Below are 22,716 nucleotides of genomic sequence, written 5' to 3'. Positions count from 1 at the left end.
GAAGTCTACAGAATAATTATTTGCTAATAATGCAGTGAATGTTGTTTATTATACACATTTTAGTACAAGTTTGATATGCTATTATACATTTCATATTACCTTCCAAGTTGTCCTGGAATAATGTTATTTAGTGATTTAGCTCATTGCTTTAACAGGTTATGTACAAGAGGCTATTAACACAGGTTATTAACACAGAAACATTATTTACTAGAAAATTAAATAAATACATAATTTGTGAAAATTTGTCCTGTTAACTGTGTGATATCGTCACCAGATTCTAATAAATGTAGCTGCTGTTCGAATCCCAGCCAGATCATTGAGGTTTTTGAAATGGAAATTCGTGGCGCTATGGTTCGGACAAGATCATGATTTGGGCAGTCACATGACCACAAGTTTGCTTGCTTTTGTCTTCCTTACTATCCTGCTTAATCAAAAATAGTATTTTTGAATCACCTTCGTATTACGGCACCATGTCATCGTGATCATTGTCACCATCCTCATTATGGTGATTCCTGGTCATTACAACCATTGTCTTCAGCATTCAGCTATATGCTGATGAACAGTTGAAATAGACATAGCTGCGTTTCAGCGAAAATGCTCTACGATAGGCTGAGGAAATGTGATAGTACAAGGGATGAAATGGAACCCTTGCTACATCTGCCAACGTCCCTGATCGGCGAACGACACAGAAAATCTCCGTTAGACAATGTCCAGTCTCCGAGAGACCTGTACCGACAGCAATACAATGCGCCGGCGTATCACCCTCGGGTTGTAGCCGATTGGTTCCTTGAACACTCTAAGGACATGAGGATTCTTGCCTGGCCCTCAAGGTCACCCGAACTCAATCCTATAAAACTGGACCCTGCTCCGTGCATTATGGAGGCTTTGCAGCGATTATGGATCAGTATGGCTCCCCAATAATTCTAGTGTCTTGTGGAGTCCATGTCCTATCGCATTGCCAGTCAACAGGGCGAAAGGAGGTACTGCACGCTTCTAGCGAGGTATCTCTAAATCAATTGCACATCAGCGTACAGTAGATTATTTTTCAGTTCAGCATAAGACTTGCAGTTCTTGTTGAAAAAGTTGCCGGTCAATTTTCCTCTCTTTCCTACAAATCATCCTTAGTATATACTGCAAATGAAGTTATTGCAACTAGTGTTGATGAAGTAGCTTTTTTTTCCTTCTACAGTATTTCTACCAATACCTACTTCATTAATGCTCTTAATTCCTCTTGCCTAGCTGCTTGTCTTCGTCTCAAAAGTTTCTATCCTCCTTCTTCCTTTCTTAATTCCAGTGTTTTCTCCAATACAAAAGCACATCGGGGCTTGTAAATGACTCCGGTTTATAAGGCGTATGGTTTTCTTTCTACAAATTTTGGCATTAGAGATATCCAGGCTTTATTTCTAAGAAGTAAAGATGGACTGAAATTCCATGTTCGATATGCGTTATTTGGTTTCAAAGAAGAGGTTTTGAATTCGGTATGAGAAAGACTGACATGTCTTCGATCTGAGCAATATTGTTGCCGACCGTAAATCAAATCCATTTCATTTTTATTTTACAGCTTCCTAAAACCTTATAACTACGTGGGTGAAAAGATAGGATTAACGCAGATCGTGCTATGCTTATCGACTATCAAATGCCTTATTTGCTTTGTGGGTAAGAAACAATGATGTGGCTGCCTTGGGGCAATACTTTTGAATCGACGTATCTTCTCTTTTGGCTTATTTTAGCATTTACGGCAGTCCTTATATGAGTATTTACCAAGGATAATGGTTCCTTGTGCCCATTATACTTCGCTTCTTATAATGTTAGTTTAATTTTTCCCCTCTGTTCTTTATTTCCATCTTAAGTTACTTTTAACTCAAAGTATCAAAAGCCTTCTGTCTTCAGACATTGTCTCCAAAGGGCCATAAGCAATATTAAATTTAAATCTCCTAAGGTTCTTATGGATCAACCTTCTGAAATTCACCTCAATCCAAAAGTTAGCATTCAGAGAGAATAAATTAGGCACCGTATCAATCTCAATAAACATAAATAGCGTGTTCCTTCGAATTTTTCTTACATTTTTACCCATGTTGAGTTAATATCTTTTAATAGGTTTTATATCGGTTTAATATTCTCTCTCTTGTATCCAAGCTGGCAAAGTATCCACATCGATAAACTGTGAGTGTACCTGTGTACACCAAGTCCAGTCCGGTTTATGTTGGCCTCAAGTCAAAACTCATTTCATTGGTCGGCACTGCTCTTCAGAAATTTTCCCTCCAACTCGTCGCACATGTAATCACTCTTTTTTTTCTTTTTTTTTTTTTTTCTTGCTGGTTGTTGTTTATGCCATTACAGCTATAGAACACACCCTGAATCTTGTTTCTTGGTTGGCAACAACTAAGAACAGCGTCACATTCTCAGATTATGTGCCAATTGATTTAATAGTTTTGCAAATGGGCAGTGTGGTTGAAGTTCATTGTTAATGCACCACTTCTATGCATTCTTAGATACATTAACATCAGTGTTAAATTTCATACAGTTTTTTCATTTTTTTTTTTAACAGAATGTTGTGTACCTTCTTCAGTCTACTGAGCTCAATTCTTCTTCTTCTTCTCAGATCCCATATTTGCACATCGGGACTTGTAAATGACTTCTTGGTTTATAAGGCGTATGGTTTTCTTTCTACAAATATTGGCATTAGAGATATCTTTGCTCCCAGATTAATTTAAACACAATAATTGCAGGAGAGCGTAAGTCTTGCAGATACTGTTCATCAATACTTTTTCTGAGTTGGTTTTGTGATAGTGTGGCACATTCTGGAAGTTTAAATTTCATATAAGTATCCGCTTATGATATTAACATGGCAGGACAGGCACATCTGAAGGCCTACTCCCTCGAGTACCACCCCTTTTACAAATACTTGTCTTTTGAGAAACGAAAGTGTCAGGTTATTTTCTCGAAATAAGCTCTGTAACGTGTCGGTAAATGTTGTATTTTAGCATCTCACATGCAGACGACGGTACAAGAGACTCAACCTCGAATAGAGGAGGAGAACATAATCATGAAAAATAATTATTCAGAAGAAGTAGCCATGTCACCTTTTAATCAGAGTCCCCTAAGCCCATAAAATAATGCAATAACAATTAAAATGTTATGCTTGTTATTGGTTTTATGACCGAGAGAGTTGGCCATGCGGTTAGGGGTATGTAGCTGTGAGCTTGCATTCGGAAGATAGCGGGTTCGAGCCTCACTGTCGACAGCCCTGAAGATGGTTTTCCCTGGTTTACAACTTCCACACCAGGCAAATGCTGGGTCTGTGCCTTAATTAAGTCCACGGTGCCGCTTCCCTCCCACTCCTAGCCCTTTCCTATTCCATCGTCTCCATAAGACCTATCTGCGTCGGTGCGACGTAAAGCCAATTGTGAAAAAGAAAAATGGTTTTATGTCTTAGTAATTACTCTTTCTGTTTTCGGAGATTCCGAGGTCTCAGAATGTTGTCCTACGGGAGTTATTTGACATGCCCTTAAAGTTATTTGACATGCCTTTAAAACTACCGACATGAAAATGACGTATTTGAGCACATTCAAATACCACCGGACTGCGCTGGGATCGAACCTGGCAACTTTTCAGCCGGCATTCCTACTCAACTCGGCAGTTGCAACTTCAGTGCCAACTTGTTCATCTATTTGTATCTTGATATGATAATAATTCTAGTTAGAATTACTGTCTTCAAGATGCATAACCACGAGTAGTGCGTTATCTTTCTTACAAACTGTGACTACCGTACTATGAAAAAATCTTAACTGATGAAATGAATGGTTTTTTTTTTACATTAATACTTCAAGACAATAAGGAATGTTAAATAATCATCCACATCCGAACGTGTATTTTAAAAAAGGGTTTATTAAATGCGGGTGCCATTTTAGTGGTTTTATTGAGAATTAGCCCGGAACTGTAGGGCACGACTCCTTTGCTGAATGGGCAACGGACTGTCCTTCAGATCAGAGGAATCGGGCTCGATTTCCTGCCGTGCCGAGGATTTTAACTGCGTATAGTTAAGCTCGGGGAATGGGTGTTTGTGTTTGTCTTAATAAACATCTCTTCATCTACATACAGTACAACGTACCGTACTACCAACCAGTAACACGTAACAATGACTACACCTCCGCCCCCCACCCCCCGCCCAGTACAGTTAGCGTCGGAAAAGACATCCGGTCGTAAAACTGGAACAGACCTTCAACAAGTGCCGACCCCAGTAAATTGGGAGAAAGACCAAGAAGGAGAAGAAGAAGAAGAAGAAGAAGAAGAAGAAGAAGAAGAAGAAGTTGAAAACTATAGGGAAAAACTGAACATGTGATTACAACGATGAAATTAAACATGTAAGTTAAAGACAAATAGCCGACTGATAGCACAGAAATAGTAGAGAATGACTCCTGAGTAAAAATGATCAGGTTTTCTCATGATATGACAATATTAAAGAAAGTGAAGATGTAATGAAGAAACTCCTGGAATGTATGGACTTAATTTAGGACACTGAATTCAACATGAAGATTAACTTTAAAACAGGGAGAAGTAATGTTATGTGATCACCAGCTAATGGACGTCAGTACCAAAATTAGGGGCATTCCACTACAGCAGGCGGAAATATTTACGTATCTGTTGTGTAAAATTACTGCAGATGGACTAAGCACAACTAATATAAGAAATGCCCAAGCCGAGGTCGCATTCAACAAGGAGAGGACCATTCTAACCACTAAAAACCTATCTAAAGAAGTGAAAATAAAATGTATAGAAAGGTTTTTCTTTTATTTTTAGAATTTGTTTTACGTCGCACCGACACAGAGAGGTCTTATGGCGACGATGGGCTAGGGAAGGGCTAGGAGTGGGAAGGAAGCGTCCGTAGCCGAATTAAGGTACGGCCCCAACATTTGCCTGGTGTGAAAATGGGAAACCACGGAAAACCATCTACAGGGTTGCCCACAGTGAGGTTCGAAACACAAAAAGTTACATTTGGAGTGTTGCTCTTTATTGCTTGGAAACATGGAGTATTAACAAAAAAACAAAATAAAAAAGGAAAAAATGGAAGGTCAAAGGCCTTCGAACAGTAGTAGGCTATTGGAGACGAATGGAAAGAATATTTCGGATGGCAAAAATTACTGATCTTTGGAAAGGGCTATTAAAACGAAGAGATCCATTTACTGGACATGTATACAGGCACAACCCCTGTCAGGTAAATGTTTTAGAGGGGAAGTGGAGGCGAAGAAATGGGAAAAGAAAGGCTGTGATTAACCTGTTCATTGATTATATGAACGCAAAATCCCATGTTGGAATGAAACTACTAATACAAGTTATTATTGTTTTTTTAGTCACACTAACTACTTTTTGACAATTTTCGGAGACTTCGAGGTGCCGGAATTTTGTCTCATAAGAGTTCTTTTACGTGTCAGCAAATTTACCGACATGAAGCTGGCGTATTTGAGCACCTTCAAATACTATCAAACTGAGCCAGGATCGAACCTACCAAGTTGGGGTCAAAAAGCCAGCGCCTCAACCGTTTGAGCCACTCAGTCCGGCACTAATACAAAAAGGGGACGGGGTAGAGAAGAGGAATCACTATCTACATTGAGGATCCAAGAAGAAAGAATAAGGCACCTGAAAGAACTCAGTGCTAGGATCTTGTCCAGAACTTAGTTATATCGCAGTGAACTACAAAGTTGTAACCGCCTGTTGCTATTTGTTGATGGATGCAGTATTTTTGCATCTACATATTGGCACACGATCTTGCTGCAATAACATTTTCTGGTCCAGCGAGGAAAGCAATGGCAAACTACCTCACTCCTCATGCTCTGTGCGCCTCATTATGGTATCACCATAGTTTTTTTTTTTTGGTGATTTTCTTGTAAGGTTTGAGGATCCAACCATCCTTCGATCTGAAGACTAAACAGATTCTTGGCATAGAACAGGCTTCTATCCGTCGCCGTAATTAAGATACAGCCCCAACACTTGCCTGGTGTGAAAATGGGAAACCACGGAAAACCATCTACACAGTGAGGTTCGAACCGCAAAGAATTATATTTGGAGTGTTGCTCTTTATGTCTCTGAAACATGGAACGTTAATTAAACAAACAAAAAAAAATGGAAGGTTAGAGGCCTTGGAACAGTAGTGTTGGAGACGAATATGAAGAATAAGCGTCGTGTTTTTCTTGATCCAACCAGCCTTCGGGTGCAATAATAATAATAATAATAATAATAATAATAATAATAATAATAATAATAATAATAATAATAATAATAATAATAATGTTGAGTAGTCATCCCGAAGGTTGGTTGGATCCCCAATAGCTCTGCCATCAATTGTCGTGGATGGCCTAGGCATCGCTGAAGAGCCTTTCAAGGGAAATGATTAGTGAGTTAGTTTCCCGTTGCTTTGCTCGCCGAGCCGGATGTTGCTATTACATAACAGTCTGCCAAGCCCACTGTAATGCACACATCAACATGTTTACACCATTCATGACATGGACTGGCTGCATAAGGGATGGCATTACTAGCATCGCTCATAACTCACTTTCATATTGTCAAGGTCAAGGATGATTTTGACACAGATCAATGAAAGGAGCAAATTTGTTCTAGCCCAAGCCAGAAGACATAGTGCACTGTCAACACTAGGTCTTACCAGCAAAGGAATAATAATAATAATAATAATAATAATAATAATAATAATAATAATAATAATAATAGCAAAGCAAAGTCATCTCCATACAGACCATGAAGGCTCTTGGAAGGATGGAAGGTAAAGGCTTCCACTATCCGTAACCTCGGCACTTGATGGGGGTAGAGCGGTTAGCTCTACGCCCGGCCGCCTTAACCCCCCCCCCCAGGAATTAACCTGGTACTCATTTTTGGTGTGAGCTGAGTGAACCTCAGGAATAATAATAATAATAATAATAATAATAATAATAATAATAATAATAATAATAGCAATAACAATAATAATAGGGACTTCCCAGCCGACGTTCGCACGGAAGAACATGGGTTCGAATCCCCGTCAGAAGTCGAAAATGTTATCCACTTTCAGAGGTGCACGTGGCGCTGAGGTTCACTCAGCGTACATAAAAAATAAGTACCAGGTTAATTCCTAGGGACCGAGCGAGTTGGCCGTGCGGTTAGCATTCGGTAGATGGTGGATTCTAATCCCACATCGGTAGCCCTGAAGATAGTTTTCTGTGGTTTCCTGTTTGCACACAAGGAAAATGCTGGGGCTGTACCTTAACTCATGTCCCAGCCGCTTACTTACCACTTCTAGCTTTTCCTATCCCATCGTTGCCGTAAGAACTGTCTGTGTCGGTGCAACGTAAAGCAAATTATATTTTTTAAAATTTAAAAAACTGACAAAAATACAATTTTCAATTCAGATACAACCATAACAAGAACGATTCGATCTCATTAACTTCCTGTTTATTTCATGTAGACTACGAAGTGTTCTACCCGATTTTGTTCAGAATATTGTGGGTGCTTGAACGATACATTTCCGTTCATTATTACTGAATCTGTGTAGCCCGCCGGGTGGCTATGATCGGGCGTTGAAGTCTAAACGGTCTAACACCGTTCGGTTCGAGTCCCGTTGGTCGAAAATAATTTCACAATCAGAATGTTGGCCGGCAGGGTATGGGGGTAGTGGTATACAATTATTTCTAATCACTATATATCGTGCCAAAAGCCTGGAGTAAATTCCAAACCTCTCCACAGTACTTATATGGAGTGAGGACATATGATGCTGTTGAAGGTGATTCGTCCGTCGGATAGGGACGTTAAGCCTTGAGCAGACCCCTTAGTGCTATTCGACTGGAGTAGACTATGTGCCGGCACCGGGTTTCACCCTCTCCCTTCCTACTATCAGATATTACGCCATTCATTTCATCTCATTGACTCCTCTGATGAGGTTCACGTCAGGAAAGGCATCCAGTCATCTCACCTCATTCCCGACCCTGTAGAGAAACGGGACAAGGCTTGGACAAACAAACATTACTGAATCTGTGTAAATAAAATCATTAGCAACTAACGCGGTAATGGTACATACAAACCACTAGATCGAAATAAATAAAATCCCTGCATATGAAAACATATATGACTCACAAGAACTGGAAACAAACTTCCAACAAGTGATCAGAGAAAGAAAAGACGTTGACTACAAATTTGTATCAAGAACTTCTAAGATAGTGTTACCGATATTTTACATTTTGATTTGTGATGCAAGAATTAAACATGGAGGAATGTATTTTCGAAAGCTGTCGAAACGAATTCTGTTTGTAAGAAATGTTTTGATTTATTGTATGGTTCCTAGATGAATTCTGTTCACCACATTGCACTATGTTGGCAAGTGGAATCTTTGCAATGAGCCATTCCAATACTAGTTTGTGATGATTATACAGTGTCAAAGACCTAAGCCTAATTGTGAAGTGACGAGTTGAAATGGAAAGACGTCTATTGCTGGTACGAGTATGTTAGTAAATCCGGACAATTTTGATCATGTGCAGTTTCCCTGTGTGAACATAATTATATGAGAAATCATATTTTAAATGTGATTAACAAAAAATAATTTACGTAAAAACTACCCCTAATAATATATTATATGTTTAGCAGCTCCCATGATAGTGACAATCACACAATTTCTTAGAGTACAAGTTTGTGTGGTACATGATTTTTTTTCGTTTCCTTACTACAAGTAGTTCTCAGTTTCTCTTACTTATACCAAATATTGTTCTCAACTCAATTCTTTAATTATAATAGTTTATCTAGGTATCCAAAAACTAATGAAGCGGTGGCGGTATTATCAACGCGTTCAAAAACTAATTAAGCGGTGGCGGTATAATTTTTCTTCTTGTATACAAGAATGTGCATCATGTATTATTTTCTTGAAAATATTTTGTTTTGTACTTCCTGTGAAGTTACCATCTTGGCATTTTCCTGTAATGATTTAGGAAAATATGAGAAAAGAATCTCGATATAAGTAATTGAGAGGAATATACACATTAAATGATGAATTCGAGGGAAGAACGATCTCACTGATATATTTTACGCGAGTCTTACAGAGCGTCCAATAATTTATTGTTGCCGGAAGAAATTTAAAATCGTGTTCTTGTGGTAACTGAAACATTGACAGCAGTTCCTAGACTAACGTTTAAATATTACACTTGTCGTCAATCAATTCTCTGCGGTATAATTTTGATTCAAAAATACATTTACGTGACTGCGCTGTTTGTGTAACTAGAGCACACGATCTCTCGTGGTTAGATAGTAACAAGAGGGCACGGACGTGGAAACGTAAGCACAACATTATTGATTAACTAAAACAACGCGTTCGTAGCTAACATTGACCATACATTTATAATGCAGAACTGTAGTACATGAAACAATAATTCACTTCACACACGCTGCAGATTCATACACTCGCACGACATTAGATCTCCTTGCCTTTCATTTTAGGTCTCGATATGTTCTTTGACTGCAGACCAGTGTCCAACTAACTGGAAAAAGTGCCGTATGTCAGTTTTATCCCCCTTTCGAGCGGCTGATGCAACACTTCGTGAAGTCTCATCACCAGTCGTTGCAGCTGCAGGGAATTCTAATGTCTCTTAACATTTCTTAACAGAGGTTTACGCACTACTGTTGTCTACTTGATCACTACTAACTATAAGCAGAGCCAAATTTTGGAGTAGGGTAACTAGGCTCCACCTTAGAGTCCCGCATCACAGTGGGGCACGCACCACCAAAATAAATAAATAAAGAAAGAAAGAAAGAAAGAAAGAAAGAAAGAAAGAAAGAAAGAAAGAAAGAAAGAAAGAAAGAAAGAAGTCAAGAAAGACCTGGAAAGGAACAACATACGAGAAGAAGAATTATTGGAAAGAAAGATTTTTTAGGAAGAAAGTCTTACAAATGGAAGGATTCCAAGGGAGGAAGGAAAAGAAAACAGGCACAAAGTGGACTGAAGACAGGGAAAAGAAACACAGTGAAACAATGAAAGAATACCGGAAGAACAGGAAAGAACAACTAAGGAGGAACAATTGAAATTGTAACGTGGTCCTTAGAAAGCCGGAACGCAAGAAGAAATAAATAAATAAATAGATAAATAAATAAATAAATAAATAAATAAATAAATAAATAAATAAATAAAAATCGAAATATAAATATGTTCAACGTTAACATTCTCAAATACACAAATTCTTTAGTTGATGCAATCCCTGTTCTTATCCTAATAGCACCTCAAGTTTATCTTACAGTAAGAAAAACATATAAACAATTCATAATGACAAGTAATTCTACGCTTTAAAATTGATTTTATTTTAAAAACTTTTGTTATTTATTGTTTTAGCTTATCCTTGTACCTGCATTTTAGTTATGTTTATGTTTGGATAAAATCATTTTGTACTTCCAAAAGAATTTCAAAAATAAGCAAAATGTGTTTCATATCTGTATCCAGTCAGTATCCTTTAAAGTGGAATTCATGTCTTAGGAGTTTTAGTACTCGCATCTTAAAACTATCATCGTCAGTTTTTTTAGCACTATGTAATTGGTTACCGATTGAAGTTGATTACCAACAGAAAACTTAGACATTATTAAGTAAAAAGAAAGAGTGGGATATTTCGTACAGAAGACACTTTGAGAATAGTAGGTTTGATGTGGAATTTAGAGGGGCCCACGCCACATCTTCAGCCTATGGACCCACACACTCCAAATCCGGCCCCGACTAGTTATAAACTAACGAATACAACCATTGTAACTTTGTAACGTTGTAACTTTTGCTGGCCTACTTTAACAAAACGACTGGAGCGAGTTGTATAGTTGTTCATATTCAACCATTTTTAGGGTTACCATAATATTTTCTTCTCAAACCGGGGCACTTTGTAAAAACTGTGGCGTAACCACACACCTTTCATCAAAAAACGAATTCTTCTTCTAAATCGGATACGGAATCTCAAGGATACCGTAAATGTTTCTTTTCAGCATCTTTGCGTTCTTGAAGTAACACACTCTTGGGAACATTATGTTACAACATATTCAGATAAAATCTATCACTGAGCACATTAACCGTCACGCCAACACACATCACTAATACAACTAATACAACGTACAAAATGGTCGTTAGAATTCAAACTGTAGCCAGTCGCAATGCCAACCGAGTTCGTGAAAGAGACCTTAAGCTAACAGTGAGAAATCATACAATTTTCTTCCTTCACTAACTACAAAACATGACATCATTATAAAGGCGCTAAGGCATTCATATTTAATTTGTACATTTCAACAGTTTAATTCAGTTTTCCAATGAAAAATATCAAATTAACTACAAAGGCGTTACGTTGGCAGCACTGAGGACAGCTCCGTTTTTGCCGTCATATTTATTTTATTTTATATGTAATACATTATAAACGGGACAATTTATAAACCGGCCGGGACGCCGGGATCAGACCGCTCAATCCCGCTCAAAACCGGGACGTATGGTAAGCCTAACAATTTGAGAATCCTACCTAATTTTCTAGCTCTCTATGATGTAATATCATCTGTGTTGCATAAGCACACGCCTGTATCTGTCTATTAAGTCACCAGCCCGGCAATAGCACCACCGAAGGTCGTGCAGTTATACGAAAACTAGCGGTACCTGTGCAACGATACAACCGCAGAGAGGTTTAACCCTAAACTGGAGCAATAAGGTCGCAGTGATCCTCCAACAATTTCTTTGTTTCATAAATCCATCGCACGAGGTGCCACAGTTTAGAGACGCCATGTAAATTCCTTTCAGTATGTTGCGTGACTGTGTGCAACTTACTGTAGTTGTGTTCTGCTGTGAATTTATATGCATCTACCCCGCGTTAAAGCCGCGGTTAGGGTCCTGAGGACCCTGTGAATCCATTAGTGCAAGAGTTTCACTGTAATGTGGTGAAGACCTGTACTTGCCAATACAATAAAGACAGAGAAACGTCCAGTTCATGTGAGAGAAGTTCTTTAGTTTAAATGCATTGAGTGTACAATAAAACGCAGTATGCATTGCTTATATTTTTAAAAATCCAACAACTGCTTACATTTAACAAAAATCCAACCACAATGGCATGTAACACAAGATTGTCACGTAAATTTCTGTGTTACATGCTTCAAATAAATGGAACCAATGCCTCAGAACAAGTTCGGTATTTTCATTCTGTAATAATAAACCATTAAAAAGTAATTGTGGTTCTTTTTTCGCCTCAAAACTTTATTTTATGTTAGGGTCCTGAGGAACCTGTTGCTCCATGATGTTAAGAAAAATGTGCTGCTCCAGTTAAGGGTTAAAAAAATGGACGGTGTTGAACAAAGCCCATCATGTACTTCATATCAGAATACCCAAATACATTCAGTAAGATCTGCTGTAGAGTCCTCAGAGGACTGTTAAATCATAAACCCGGCAATAGCACCGCCGAAGGTCGTGCGGTTATACGGAAGAGGGGTTAGGTGGTTTTCCGTTCTTTACCTCACCGAGCCAGCCAGAAAGTGCTGTTACGTATCTGTTTGCTAAGCCCTCTGAAATGCATAATACACCAACAGTCTCTATGAAAAATACTCTCACTAGTCATCAAAGGAACTGGCTTTGTATGGCAACTATAGAGCTAAATCTTTGTTTTGTTGCATTTCAGGTGATCCTACGTTGTTTGGGAATCTGAAACCACCACAAGAGGCAGTGGAAGCCGTTGTCAAGTCTTTGGAGTCGAGTAAATACAACGGTTATGCTCCAAGTGTAGGTAAGTCGTCATGATGTAACAAAATCCCCTAATATATAGTCCAGAGATGAAATATATATCATCAGTAGAATATATATAATACAAACGATTTGTGGTTCGTTTACAGGTTATCAAGAAGCTCGTGAGGCAGTCGCACAATATTCATCCTCGAAACACGTTTCAGTGGATTATAAGGTAAGAACGCTTGGTATCATTCTCCAGTCACTCTCTAAATAGCCTTAAGTAATTCTCGGTAGCCTTTAACTTTTTGATTTCTTTCTTATGCATATTGTTTTAATCACATGTTTTCCCTATTAAAATCAAGGGAATGATGGATACATTTATTTGAGTAGCTGTATGAACTATTTAATGTACCTTCAGGTGGTGGTATTATTATTATTGTTATTATTATTATTATTATTATTATTATTATTATTATTATTATTATTAGCTTCTTGTTCCATTCTGACTATGTAGCTCATTCCATTAGGTACTCCCCCGTGAGTGATTTTAAATGCTTAATTGTCAGAAACCCTAGTCGGTAGACTGATTGGCATGTTAGAAAACTCCTCACAGCGGGTCTCCGGCTGTTTGGCATTTACCTGAAACGGGCGATCCTTCTCTAATCTTGATTCACAGGTCTCATATTTCATTTGGCTTCCCACGCTCCAGTCACTTCACTGAGCAGCTTCGTACAAACAGGTACGAACACACGTCTGTTCACTATCACAATGCACGACTGCTGTACATTTGGTTCGACTTCAGACAAGGCCGATTACTCGCACAATCAACTCACGCAACTGCTTCACACACTGAACTACTCGGCATATATCACTCGACAACTGAACACCACTCGACTCGCCACTCCAACAACAGCTCCTGTTCGCGGCGAGCCTGCTTTTATATATCTAGTAATGAAGTGCTAGTATCTTCGGAGTGCGTCCAGAATAGGAACATTCTAGTTTTACTTTCCGGAAAATCCACGGAGACATCAGACGAAAAGCACAACAGAATGAGAGGTCGTCACATACCCCCAGCATGACTCACTCATCCTTCTAGGAATTATCGGAGGGGGACTTCCAGAGGGCTGGCAATCGCATGCGCACGTACCGGTATTTTTTTTTTTTCAAAATCAAAAATCAAATCAAAATCTCTTTATTTGGAAATGAGGTGTCTACCTTAGTGGTAAATGGTACACTAAAATACATTATTGTCAACCACTAAATTTTAGATTAACAAGAGAAGAAAATTTTCCTAGAATACAATATTATACAATTTACGCTAACAATTTTTTATTAAACACACAGCTCATCCTTAATAAATGTACATTGTTTACAAAATTCTACTTATAATATCTCCTGTACTTACAAATATAATCAACTCATATACAGTATGTGGAATTACTTCAAATAATACTATACACCTGGTATAGTGGTGATAGGTTTGTTCGTTGAAGCAGTCTGGCCTTCATTAATGCTTCAGCACTACTAATTTCTGAGCGATACTCATTTCTGATAGCGATACAAACAAATACTCCTTCTGTAGCTCAGTGCTAGCGTGTCAGACTTCGGATTCCAAGATCGCAGGTTCAGACCCGGCAGAGGTAGTCAGATTTTTGAAGGACGAATTATTAAAAGTCCATTCGGCACTCCATGTCATATTATGTCTGCATGTAAAAGATATCTGGTGATACATTTTGTCTTTACCCCTATAAAATTAATTAATTAAAACTCAGATATAGATTACCCAAAAGAGATCCGATTTACTCGGCCCAGGCAGCCTAGATGGTGTCGAAACAAAATGGCTGCACACGGTAGCTGAGGACGTACGATTATTATTATTATTATTATTATTATTATTATTATTATTATTATTATTATTATTATTATTATTATTATTATTATTATTATTAGCAAATTATGGACGACAATATCTTGTTTCTGTGCAGGATGTGGTGCTATGCAGTGGATGTTCCAGTGCTTTGGATCTATGCATTACCGTACTGGCTAATCCTGGCCAGAATATCCTGGTTCCTCGCCCTGGGTTCTCTATCTACCGCACCTTGGCGGAGACTTGGGGCATCCGCGTTAAGTCGTACAACCTAAAGGTAAGAAAAACCTGAGAAGGCATCTCTTGCGACGCCTTTTCGTATAAAACCAGGCTTGTGATTTTGAACTCATACTAGAATTAAGTGCCTGGGTATAATTAATTGAGAATGCAATCTCAGAGTCTGTATCTTTTTCTGAAGAGGCAGTTATGAATAACAACTCAACGAAAACCCTTCAATTGACTTACAACTTATAAAACGAGTGCGATGTGTGAGAGCTTCTGTTATTTCTACTTACATTACTTGTATCATACTATTACAATATTATCTTACTGTTCTTCCTGCGTTGGTGAACTCTTATACTCTTTCGGGTTTCATTCTTCGAGGATGAAGTCTTCGCTTTCCTCCATTTAATTTTTAGTGCTTCTATACAGGCCATCCCCACTACGTATTGCCTCCGACCACACTCTTCAGCCGACTTTACTAGTTTGCACCGATAAGTAAGCACGAATGTGATGTTTTATCTTCCTAGAAACTTTATTTCTTCCCCTAATTCAGGGCCTCTCAAACGCCAAAAATCTCACGCGTGCAAATCGAGGAGCAAGAGCTACGTGCACTGTGCATCGGTCCCGCTCGGCTCGGCTCGGACCAGCGCTTCGTCTCTGGGCTACTCGGCTAAGCTTGGCTAAGCTCGGCTCTACTCGACTCAACTCAGCTCGGATTTGGAGCGCTACGGAACAAGTGGGGAAGAAGGAGACAGGGGGAGCGAGCGAGACAGGCGTGAGGAAAGAGAGAGTTAGCGCTATTGCTCCAAATCGAGGAGTGGGGAGTCTGCACTCTGGTCAACCAAGCGAAGTCGTCTTTTGCACCGTGAACAGTGCATGCACCAGGTGCATGCACCCTGAGAGGCCCTGCACTAATTGATCACGTCCGTGTGCATGGGTATTCTACTCTGCCAGCTACACAAAAATGAGTGACGCAGTTTCATCAGTAGATGGAAATCTACATTATCAGATCGAAATATCTGGACATCCCTCTGTACAAGTACACTAGAACATTAATGTCCCTACGACCGCCGCTGCTACTGTAAAAAGCAGCTGAGGGTTCGATACTGCTCAGTGCTACAGGATTACTGCAGAATGGGTGTAGTTAGGGTCCTTAGTAATTTCGAACGTGGAGTGTTCATTGGCTTCCATATCAGTAATAAGTCAGAGCAATTTCCGCCCTTCTCAAGTTGACCAAATCGACTGTCGGGGACATGAATTTGAAGTAGAAACGGGAAGACACAACCACAATGAAACCACGGCCGGGTAGCCTACGAGTGTTGACCGACAGGAAGATGTCGGGTACTGAAGAAAATGTTACAGAAAAATCGCATGACTAATGAATTCATCAGTGGTACTTACTGTAGGTAGCAATATCACTCTGCGCCGGGAGATACAATGACTGGGGTTTGAGCCTCAGATAGCCACTCATAAACCGCACATTTCACCGGTGTAAAGATTACCGCCACTGGTCCGGATACATCTGAAGGTGCGTGATTTGGGGTGATCAATCACGCTTTGCAATGTGGAAGTCAGTTTAAAGCGTTTAGGGGTGGCGAACGATACCTGCCTCCTGTCTTCTTCTGTACTGCCCACAGTGAAATTTGATGGAGGTAGGATGATGTGGGGCTGGCAATACTACAGAACACGTTAAAGGCAGAAGGACATAAGGACATTCTAACCAACTGTGTATTATTTGCTGAGGAAGACCAGTTCGGAGATGGTCACCGTTTGTTTCAGCATGTTAATGCTTCCTACTCTAAAGCGGTGTCTCTTCGTGAGTGGTTTGTGGACAATAATGTTCCGCAAAAAGGGCTGGGCAACCCAGATCCATGACCGCAATCCTATTGAACACTGGGATGAACTAGAACGTCTATTCCGCTTCAGATTCCAACGACCCACATCACTAACTGCACTTGCTTCAGCTCTGTAGGAAGAATAGTTTGCCACTCCTCCGGAAACGTGCCGACACCTAGTACACTCTACACAATCTCCCTCGCCGAGTTTCAGCTGTAATAAAGGCAAAAACCCATCCCGGATAGTTCTGATTAGATAGTGCATGTGAAAAATAAAATATAAAATTAATTCCCTTCACAGGATTAACGCGGCGTGAGTGAAGGGAATAGGGAATATATGTACTTGACACTATCAGAATCAAAATGTGAACCTTGCGCTCTTGCCATACCCCGCAAACCATACCGCATTTTTCAGAACGATTCCAAATTTTGGAACCATCCAGGGAAGTACCATAATACAAGACTAAATTAGTTCTGGTTTGCCACTCCTAAACAGAAACACTTTAGTTTGACAGAAACATGCAACTTATTTTTGACCTGGTATTTATAATATCTGCCGCCGCCACCCCCCCCCCCCCTCTTACCCCCGCATTACAAAAGTCAGAAACAAACCCGGAGTAAAACATATATTGAATACCTGGCTCCTGGAGACAGATGTAATAAGAACAACACATTTTCTTCTAAAATGATGTTTTATCCTCGTAATGAATCGTTAGAACTTACATGAATAGAAATCGAAATGCTGACAGAGAGGATTAACCTCATTAATGTAATTATACATGTGTACCCATAAATAGCTATAAATAATCTTAAATGTTAAATATTGCCAACACCAATTACTTACCTAATATGCTATGTACTGTAAAATAAGCTTAAATAGTTTGTCGCCATTGCATTGCAAATTCATTGAAGCCAGCACACAAGCATTGCTTATGCGGGATTCTCTGTTGTTCGTTATTATGTAAAAACAATGTACACATAGCTGTGAATAAAATTAAGTTTACTACCCCTGCTAGGGTACAACAGAGGAGGCTGTCACCCTCTCCCATTCACCACTGCTTGGGGAGGGGGGGATCCGCTTATCTGCGGTCTTGACAAAATTGCTTCCCTCACTTCAGCGCACGTCACTGCAATATTTACATTTATATAATTTATATATTCGAGTTGTCATGCCATGGCATGCCGTGTTGTGCATCATAAGTGCATCGCATTATTAAACGGCACCTCTTTTATGTCTGGTTTGAAAAAGGAACGTACATTGTACATGTTCGCATTGTTTTATGTTTTCAGCCTGAAAAGGGATGGGAGGTGGACTTGACACATTTGGAACAGCAGATAGATGGTGACACAGCGGCACTTATCATCAACAACCCCTCAAATCCGTGTGGATCCGTCTACAGTCGCCAACACTTAGCCGACATCTTGGCGGTGGCTGAAAGAAACTTTGTACCGATCATAGCTGACGAGATATACGAGCACCTGGTGAGTGCAGAAACAGTTGCATACACTGCAGGAGCTTGCGGCGCGCTCGAATAAAGACCTCTCTTATTTATTTCGGATTTTTATGCAGTAACAGGTTAGATTGCAAACTAATTTGGTTAGGAGGAAGAGTCGGCCACCCGCTCTTCCACAATGTAGCAAGAGTAACATAAACTATAGGGGTTCTGATGGGCCATACCCCTCATGTTTATGCAAACCCCATAACATAATCGTTGTGAAGATAGACATACTTGCTACTTGCTTCAGTAAGTTTGCATTCTAACCTATTAATGCAAAAAAATCCGGGCTCTAAGATGATGAATGGTTATTTAATTAATTGATGTCCTTATTTATATTTATTTGATTATTTATTTATTTACAGGTCTATCCAGGGCAAGAGTTCTATCCAATGGCATCCGTATCTACTGATGTCCCTATATTATCATGCAGTGGTCTAACAAAAAGGTGGGTCAAGTAAATTATATAATTCATATCTCATTGGTGTGTAAAAAATTCGTATTTTACCCTTTCTACTGAATCAGAGTATTTATTTAGCAACTGTTTGTATACGATTATAGGTTTCTGGCACCCGGTTGGAGAATGGGCTGGATTATCATTCATGATCGAGGCAATGTTTTTGGACGAGAGGTAATTTTCTACTATTTTAAATATGAGGAATGCAACATTATAAATAGTGTTTATAGTTCCACAAATATCCTTTTTTTTTTCTCTCTGTGGATATGAATTTAGTGTCTGATAAGTCTTTGAAGAAAAAGAACAACAACAGTAATAAACATTCCAGATATAATTGGCGTATGCACCATTAAAATACTGAAGAGAAAATGGAAAATATTTTATTTCTTAAATTCATTACTGCATCGCGATTGTAATTTGTTCCAGATGTTTAACATAAATCTGAGTTTTTAGGAATATAAGTGCTGATTTATCAATTTAATATTTGCTACGTCAGTGCTGAGACTTTTCATTGGCATGTAAAAAAAAATCATTCATGTCGTAACTTTTAACTTATCAAGGGGGTCATAGGCTCAAAATTACAAGCATTACATTTTCCTTAATCTAAATGAAAAAACCTGCACTGTCGTTGAATTTATTTGTAGATGTATTAAAATTTAATTACTTTTGCCCTCGTCTACAAAGGATTTTCCCCCAAAATATGTGAAGAAATGCATGCAGCTCCTCCCTTACAAGTTGAAAGATTGGCAAGTTAACATAACTGATGAAGGAATGTTTAAAATCAGAAATCACAACGCTGCATGAAGGAATTCCGCCGTTTTCCTTTACATCACAGATGAACTCAAGTTATAGACGACGGACGTCTACAAAAGCTCTATCATTTGCTTGCAGGTACTTGTGAAAGCTGAAAGCTAAGCTCAAGTAGTACTACATAATGCGTAATAGATGGCAGAACATTCCAGAGACTGCTTGGCCTCCCGAGAGTGGACAGGAAAAAAACGTACCGTCTATAGACGGGAGTAGCGCACAACGGATTGAACTATAACATGTTTATAGGCAAGTATTAGTTGCGAAAAGCCGAAAATTGAACATGAAAGGAGAGAGGCAGGGTTAATGTTGATCGCGCCTCCTTTTAATGCTTAAAGAAAACAAACGATAAAGTCGAAGATAAATATGGCTAAGGAATCACAGTTCAAAGGGAGGAAATCAAAGCTCTTAATTTTCTTTCTTTCTTTCTTTCTTTCTTTACCCTCCATGGTTGGTTTTCCCTCGGACCGCCTCAAGGGCGTTCTGCAGCGTGAGACTTTGGGTCGGGGGGATGAGACTGGGAAAGAGGACCACTGACTCGTGCAGGTGGCCTCACCTGCTATGCTGAATAGGGGCCTAGTGGAGGGATGGGAAGATTGGAAGGGATGGACAAGGAAGAGGGAAGGAATCGACCATGGCCTTAAGTTAGGTACCATCCCGGCATTTGCCTGGAGGAGAAGTGGAAAACCACTGGAAATAATGGCTGATATTGTTATTTTGTTGGAGTCTACAAGGATCTGAAGAAGTTCCTGTATGATACGGACATAGTCTTGGAGAAGAAGCACTAGATGAAAATTAAATATAAACCAAAAATAATGAAATTTTGATGATGCCAGATGATGCACAAAATATATATTTTAAAGATGCTTACTGATGACAATGCCCAAGGTGTGGCTCAGTTATGGAAAAACTCCATCTAATGTACAGTAAATTTGGTCATTTTCCTTTTGTTTATTCATTTTTTAATTTTTTGTAAATAGTTCAATTTTTTTTTATTTTAACTGTATTAAGTATGCTTCTGCCCGACTCGTTGGCTGAAGGTCAGCGTACTGGCCTTCGGTTCAGAGGGTCCCGGGTTCGATTCCCGACCGGGTCGGGGATTTAACCTTAATTGGTTAATTCCAATGGCACGGGGGCTGGGTGTATGTGTTGTCTTCATCATCATTTCATCCTCATCACGACGCGCAGGTCGCCTACGGGAATCAAATAGAAAGACCTGCACCTGGCGAGCCGAACCCGTCCTGGGATATCCCGGCACTAAAAGCCATACGACATTTCATTTTCAAGTATGCTTCTGACACGAGTAAATAAAAAATGCACCAGTGTCAGGTTGGGAAATGAAGTAGGTGTAGATGATTACTGATAGGCCTATTAGAGAAGTAGAACAACCAGTGATGACAGAAATAAGGTAATAAAATATAAACTAGCCTAAGAAAAGAAGGCATTTCTTATGAGATGGGTAGATTGAATCACATAATGAAGATACACTGAATCAAAGTTGGTGAGAGGAGAATGGTTTGATGAAATTTGAACAGAAGAAGTAGTAAATTGACAGGATAAGTTTCAAGTCGCCGGCCCTGCAGTCTAGGGGTTAGCGTGCTTGCTTCTCATTCGGAGGCCTCGGTTTCTAATCCCAGCCAGGTCAGAGATTTTTACCTAGACCTGATGGTTGGTTCAAGATCTACTCAGCTTACATGACTGCAATTGAGGAGAGCTATCTAACAGTGAGAAGAAAACCCCTGTTAAGAAAACCAAGAATAATGGCCAAGAGGATTCACGCACTTACCCTGTGTCACCTTGTAATCTGCAGGCCTTCGGGCTGAGCAGAGTCGCTAGATCTCTCTAGTCAGCCTCTGGAATGTTTTGCTATCTGTTAAGCTTTACGTAGTACTATTTGAGCTCAGTCTTATTTCTTCAGGGCAATAGTGCCATTTTTTTAAAACCTTAAGTTACCTGAAACTTATTCAGCTGGGTTTTGGAGAAAGTAAAGTGGGGATTTAAATTCTAGGGTATAAGGTGGTTGAATCTATCCTCTGAATTAACTTACAACAAGGCTTAAGTTATATGTTTTTCATCATTTCTGAATACGCCTATCTACTTCACTGACAAATGAGAAATTACTGATTGTGTGAAGAAAGCATGGATCATATAAACCAAAGTCAGGTATCTTTCTCTCATTGCATCAATTAATTAAGCATTTTTATTCTTTGAAAGTGACGTTCAGTAGAAGACTGTCTAGAAAGGAAATATTGCTGTCTTCTTCACTAGCCTGCCATACCATAGATAGTTTCTCGTAACATGAAAACAGTATTAACATTTAAAATTAATATAAGAGTCTAAAATAAAAATACATTTGAGTTTCAATTGCAATGTAATGGACATCGTGGTAAAATATATTTAAGAAATGATGTGACTTGCGGTAAATAAGCTTTATCATCAGAGATTTTTTTTTTTTTTTTTTTTTGCTATTTGCTTTACGTCGCACTGACACAGATAGGTCTTATGGCGACGATGGGATAGGAAAGGCCTAGGAAGTGGAAGGAAGCGGCCGTGGCCTTAATTAAGGTACAACCCCAGCATTTGCCTGGCGTGAAAATGGGAAACCACGGAAAACCATCTTCAGGGCTGCCGACAGTGGGGCTCGAACCCTCTATCTCCCGATTACTGGATACTGGCCGCATTTAAGCGACTGCAGCTATTGAGCTCGGTCATCAGAGATTTCACTTTCGCCTAATCTTTACTCACTTCTGTCAGTTTTTCTTTTAGTAGTTCCCCTGTCTTATTAAACCCGTACGATCTCCACCAAGACCTCCATTATTATTATTATTATTATTATTATTATTATTATTATTATTATTATTATTATTATTATTATTATTATAACTTCAGTTGGGATGAGCATATCTCAAATGTAAAGAAAAAAAATATTAGTGTAATTGGAGTACTAAAATGATTGAAGGACTATGGAATAAACAACCAACACTTAAGAAACATATATACCTCCCTCATACATTCGCACCTTATGTACATGAATATAATATGGGGAAATTGTACACAGGAAGCTGCAAAGGAACTAGAAATACTCCAAAAGAGAGCTTTAAAAATTATGAATGGATATGATTTTTTTTTTTTTTTTGCTAGTTGCTTTACGTCGCACTGACACAGATAGGTCTTATGGCGATATGATTGACTAAAACCATATGTGGAAGTTTTTCAGGAAACAAACATATTACCAGTACAATGCCAGATTAAATACTCTCAAGTTTTATTTATGTTCAGGTATAAAAATAATATGATTTCTGTTAATACAGAACTACAATGCAGCAAAGATATTCACA

At 39.0% G+C, this 22,716-nt stretch overlaps 1 protein-coding gene across 1 annotated transcript in view; it reads left to right on the top strand.

The window, feature by feature from the left end:
* Tat (Tyrosine aminotransferase) overlaps window positions 1-22,716 on the top strand; it is a 76,153-nt gene that overhangs the window by 37,831 nt on the left and 15,606 nt on the right. Inside the window, exons 2-7 of the mRNA XM_067150988.2 lie at window positions 12,648-12,752; window positions 12,859-12,926; window positions 14,680-14,838; window positions 17,909-18,100; window positions 18,480-18,562; window positions 18,676-18,745. Of these exons, the coding sequence (XP_067007089.2) occupies window positions 12,648-12,752; window positions 12,859-12,926; window positions 14,680-14,838; window positions 17,909-18,100; window positions 18,480-18,562; window positions 18,676-18,745 (677 nt within the window). The remainder of the gene's footprint in view (window positions 1-12,647; window positions 12,753-12,858; window positions 12,927-14,679; window positions 14,839-17,908; window positions 18,101-18,479; window positions 18,563-18,675; window positions 18,746-22,716) is intronic.

This window comes from Anabrus simplex, chromosome 7, assembly GCF_040414725.1.
Source record: "Anabrus simplex isolate iqAnaSimp1 chromosome 7, ASM4041472v1, whole genome shotgun sequence".
NCBI lineage: Eukaryota > Metazoa > Arthropoda > Insecta > Orthoptera > Tettigoniidae > Anabrus > Anabrus simplex.
The sequence above is the reverse complement of the archived record's forward strand: the minus strand, read 5'-3'. Positions and strand labels throughout refer to the sequence as shown.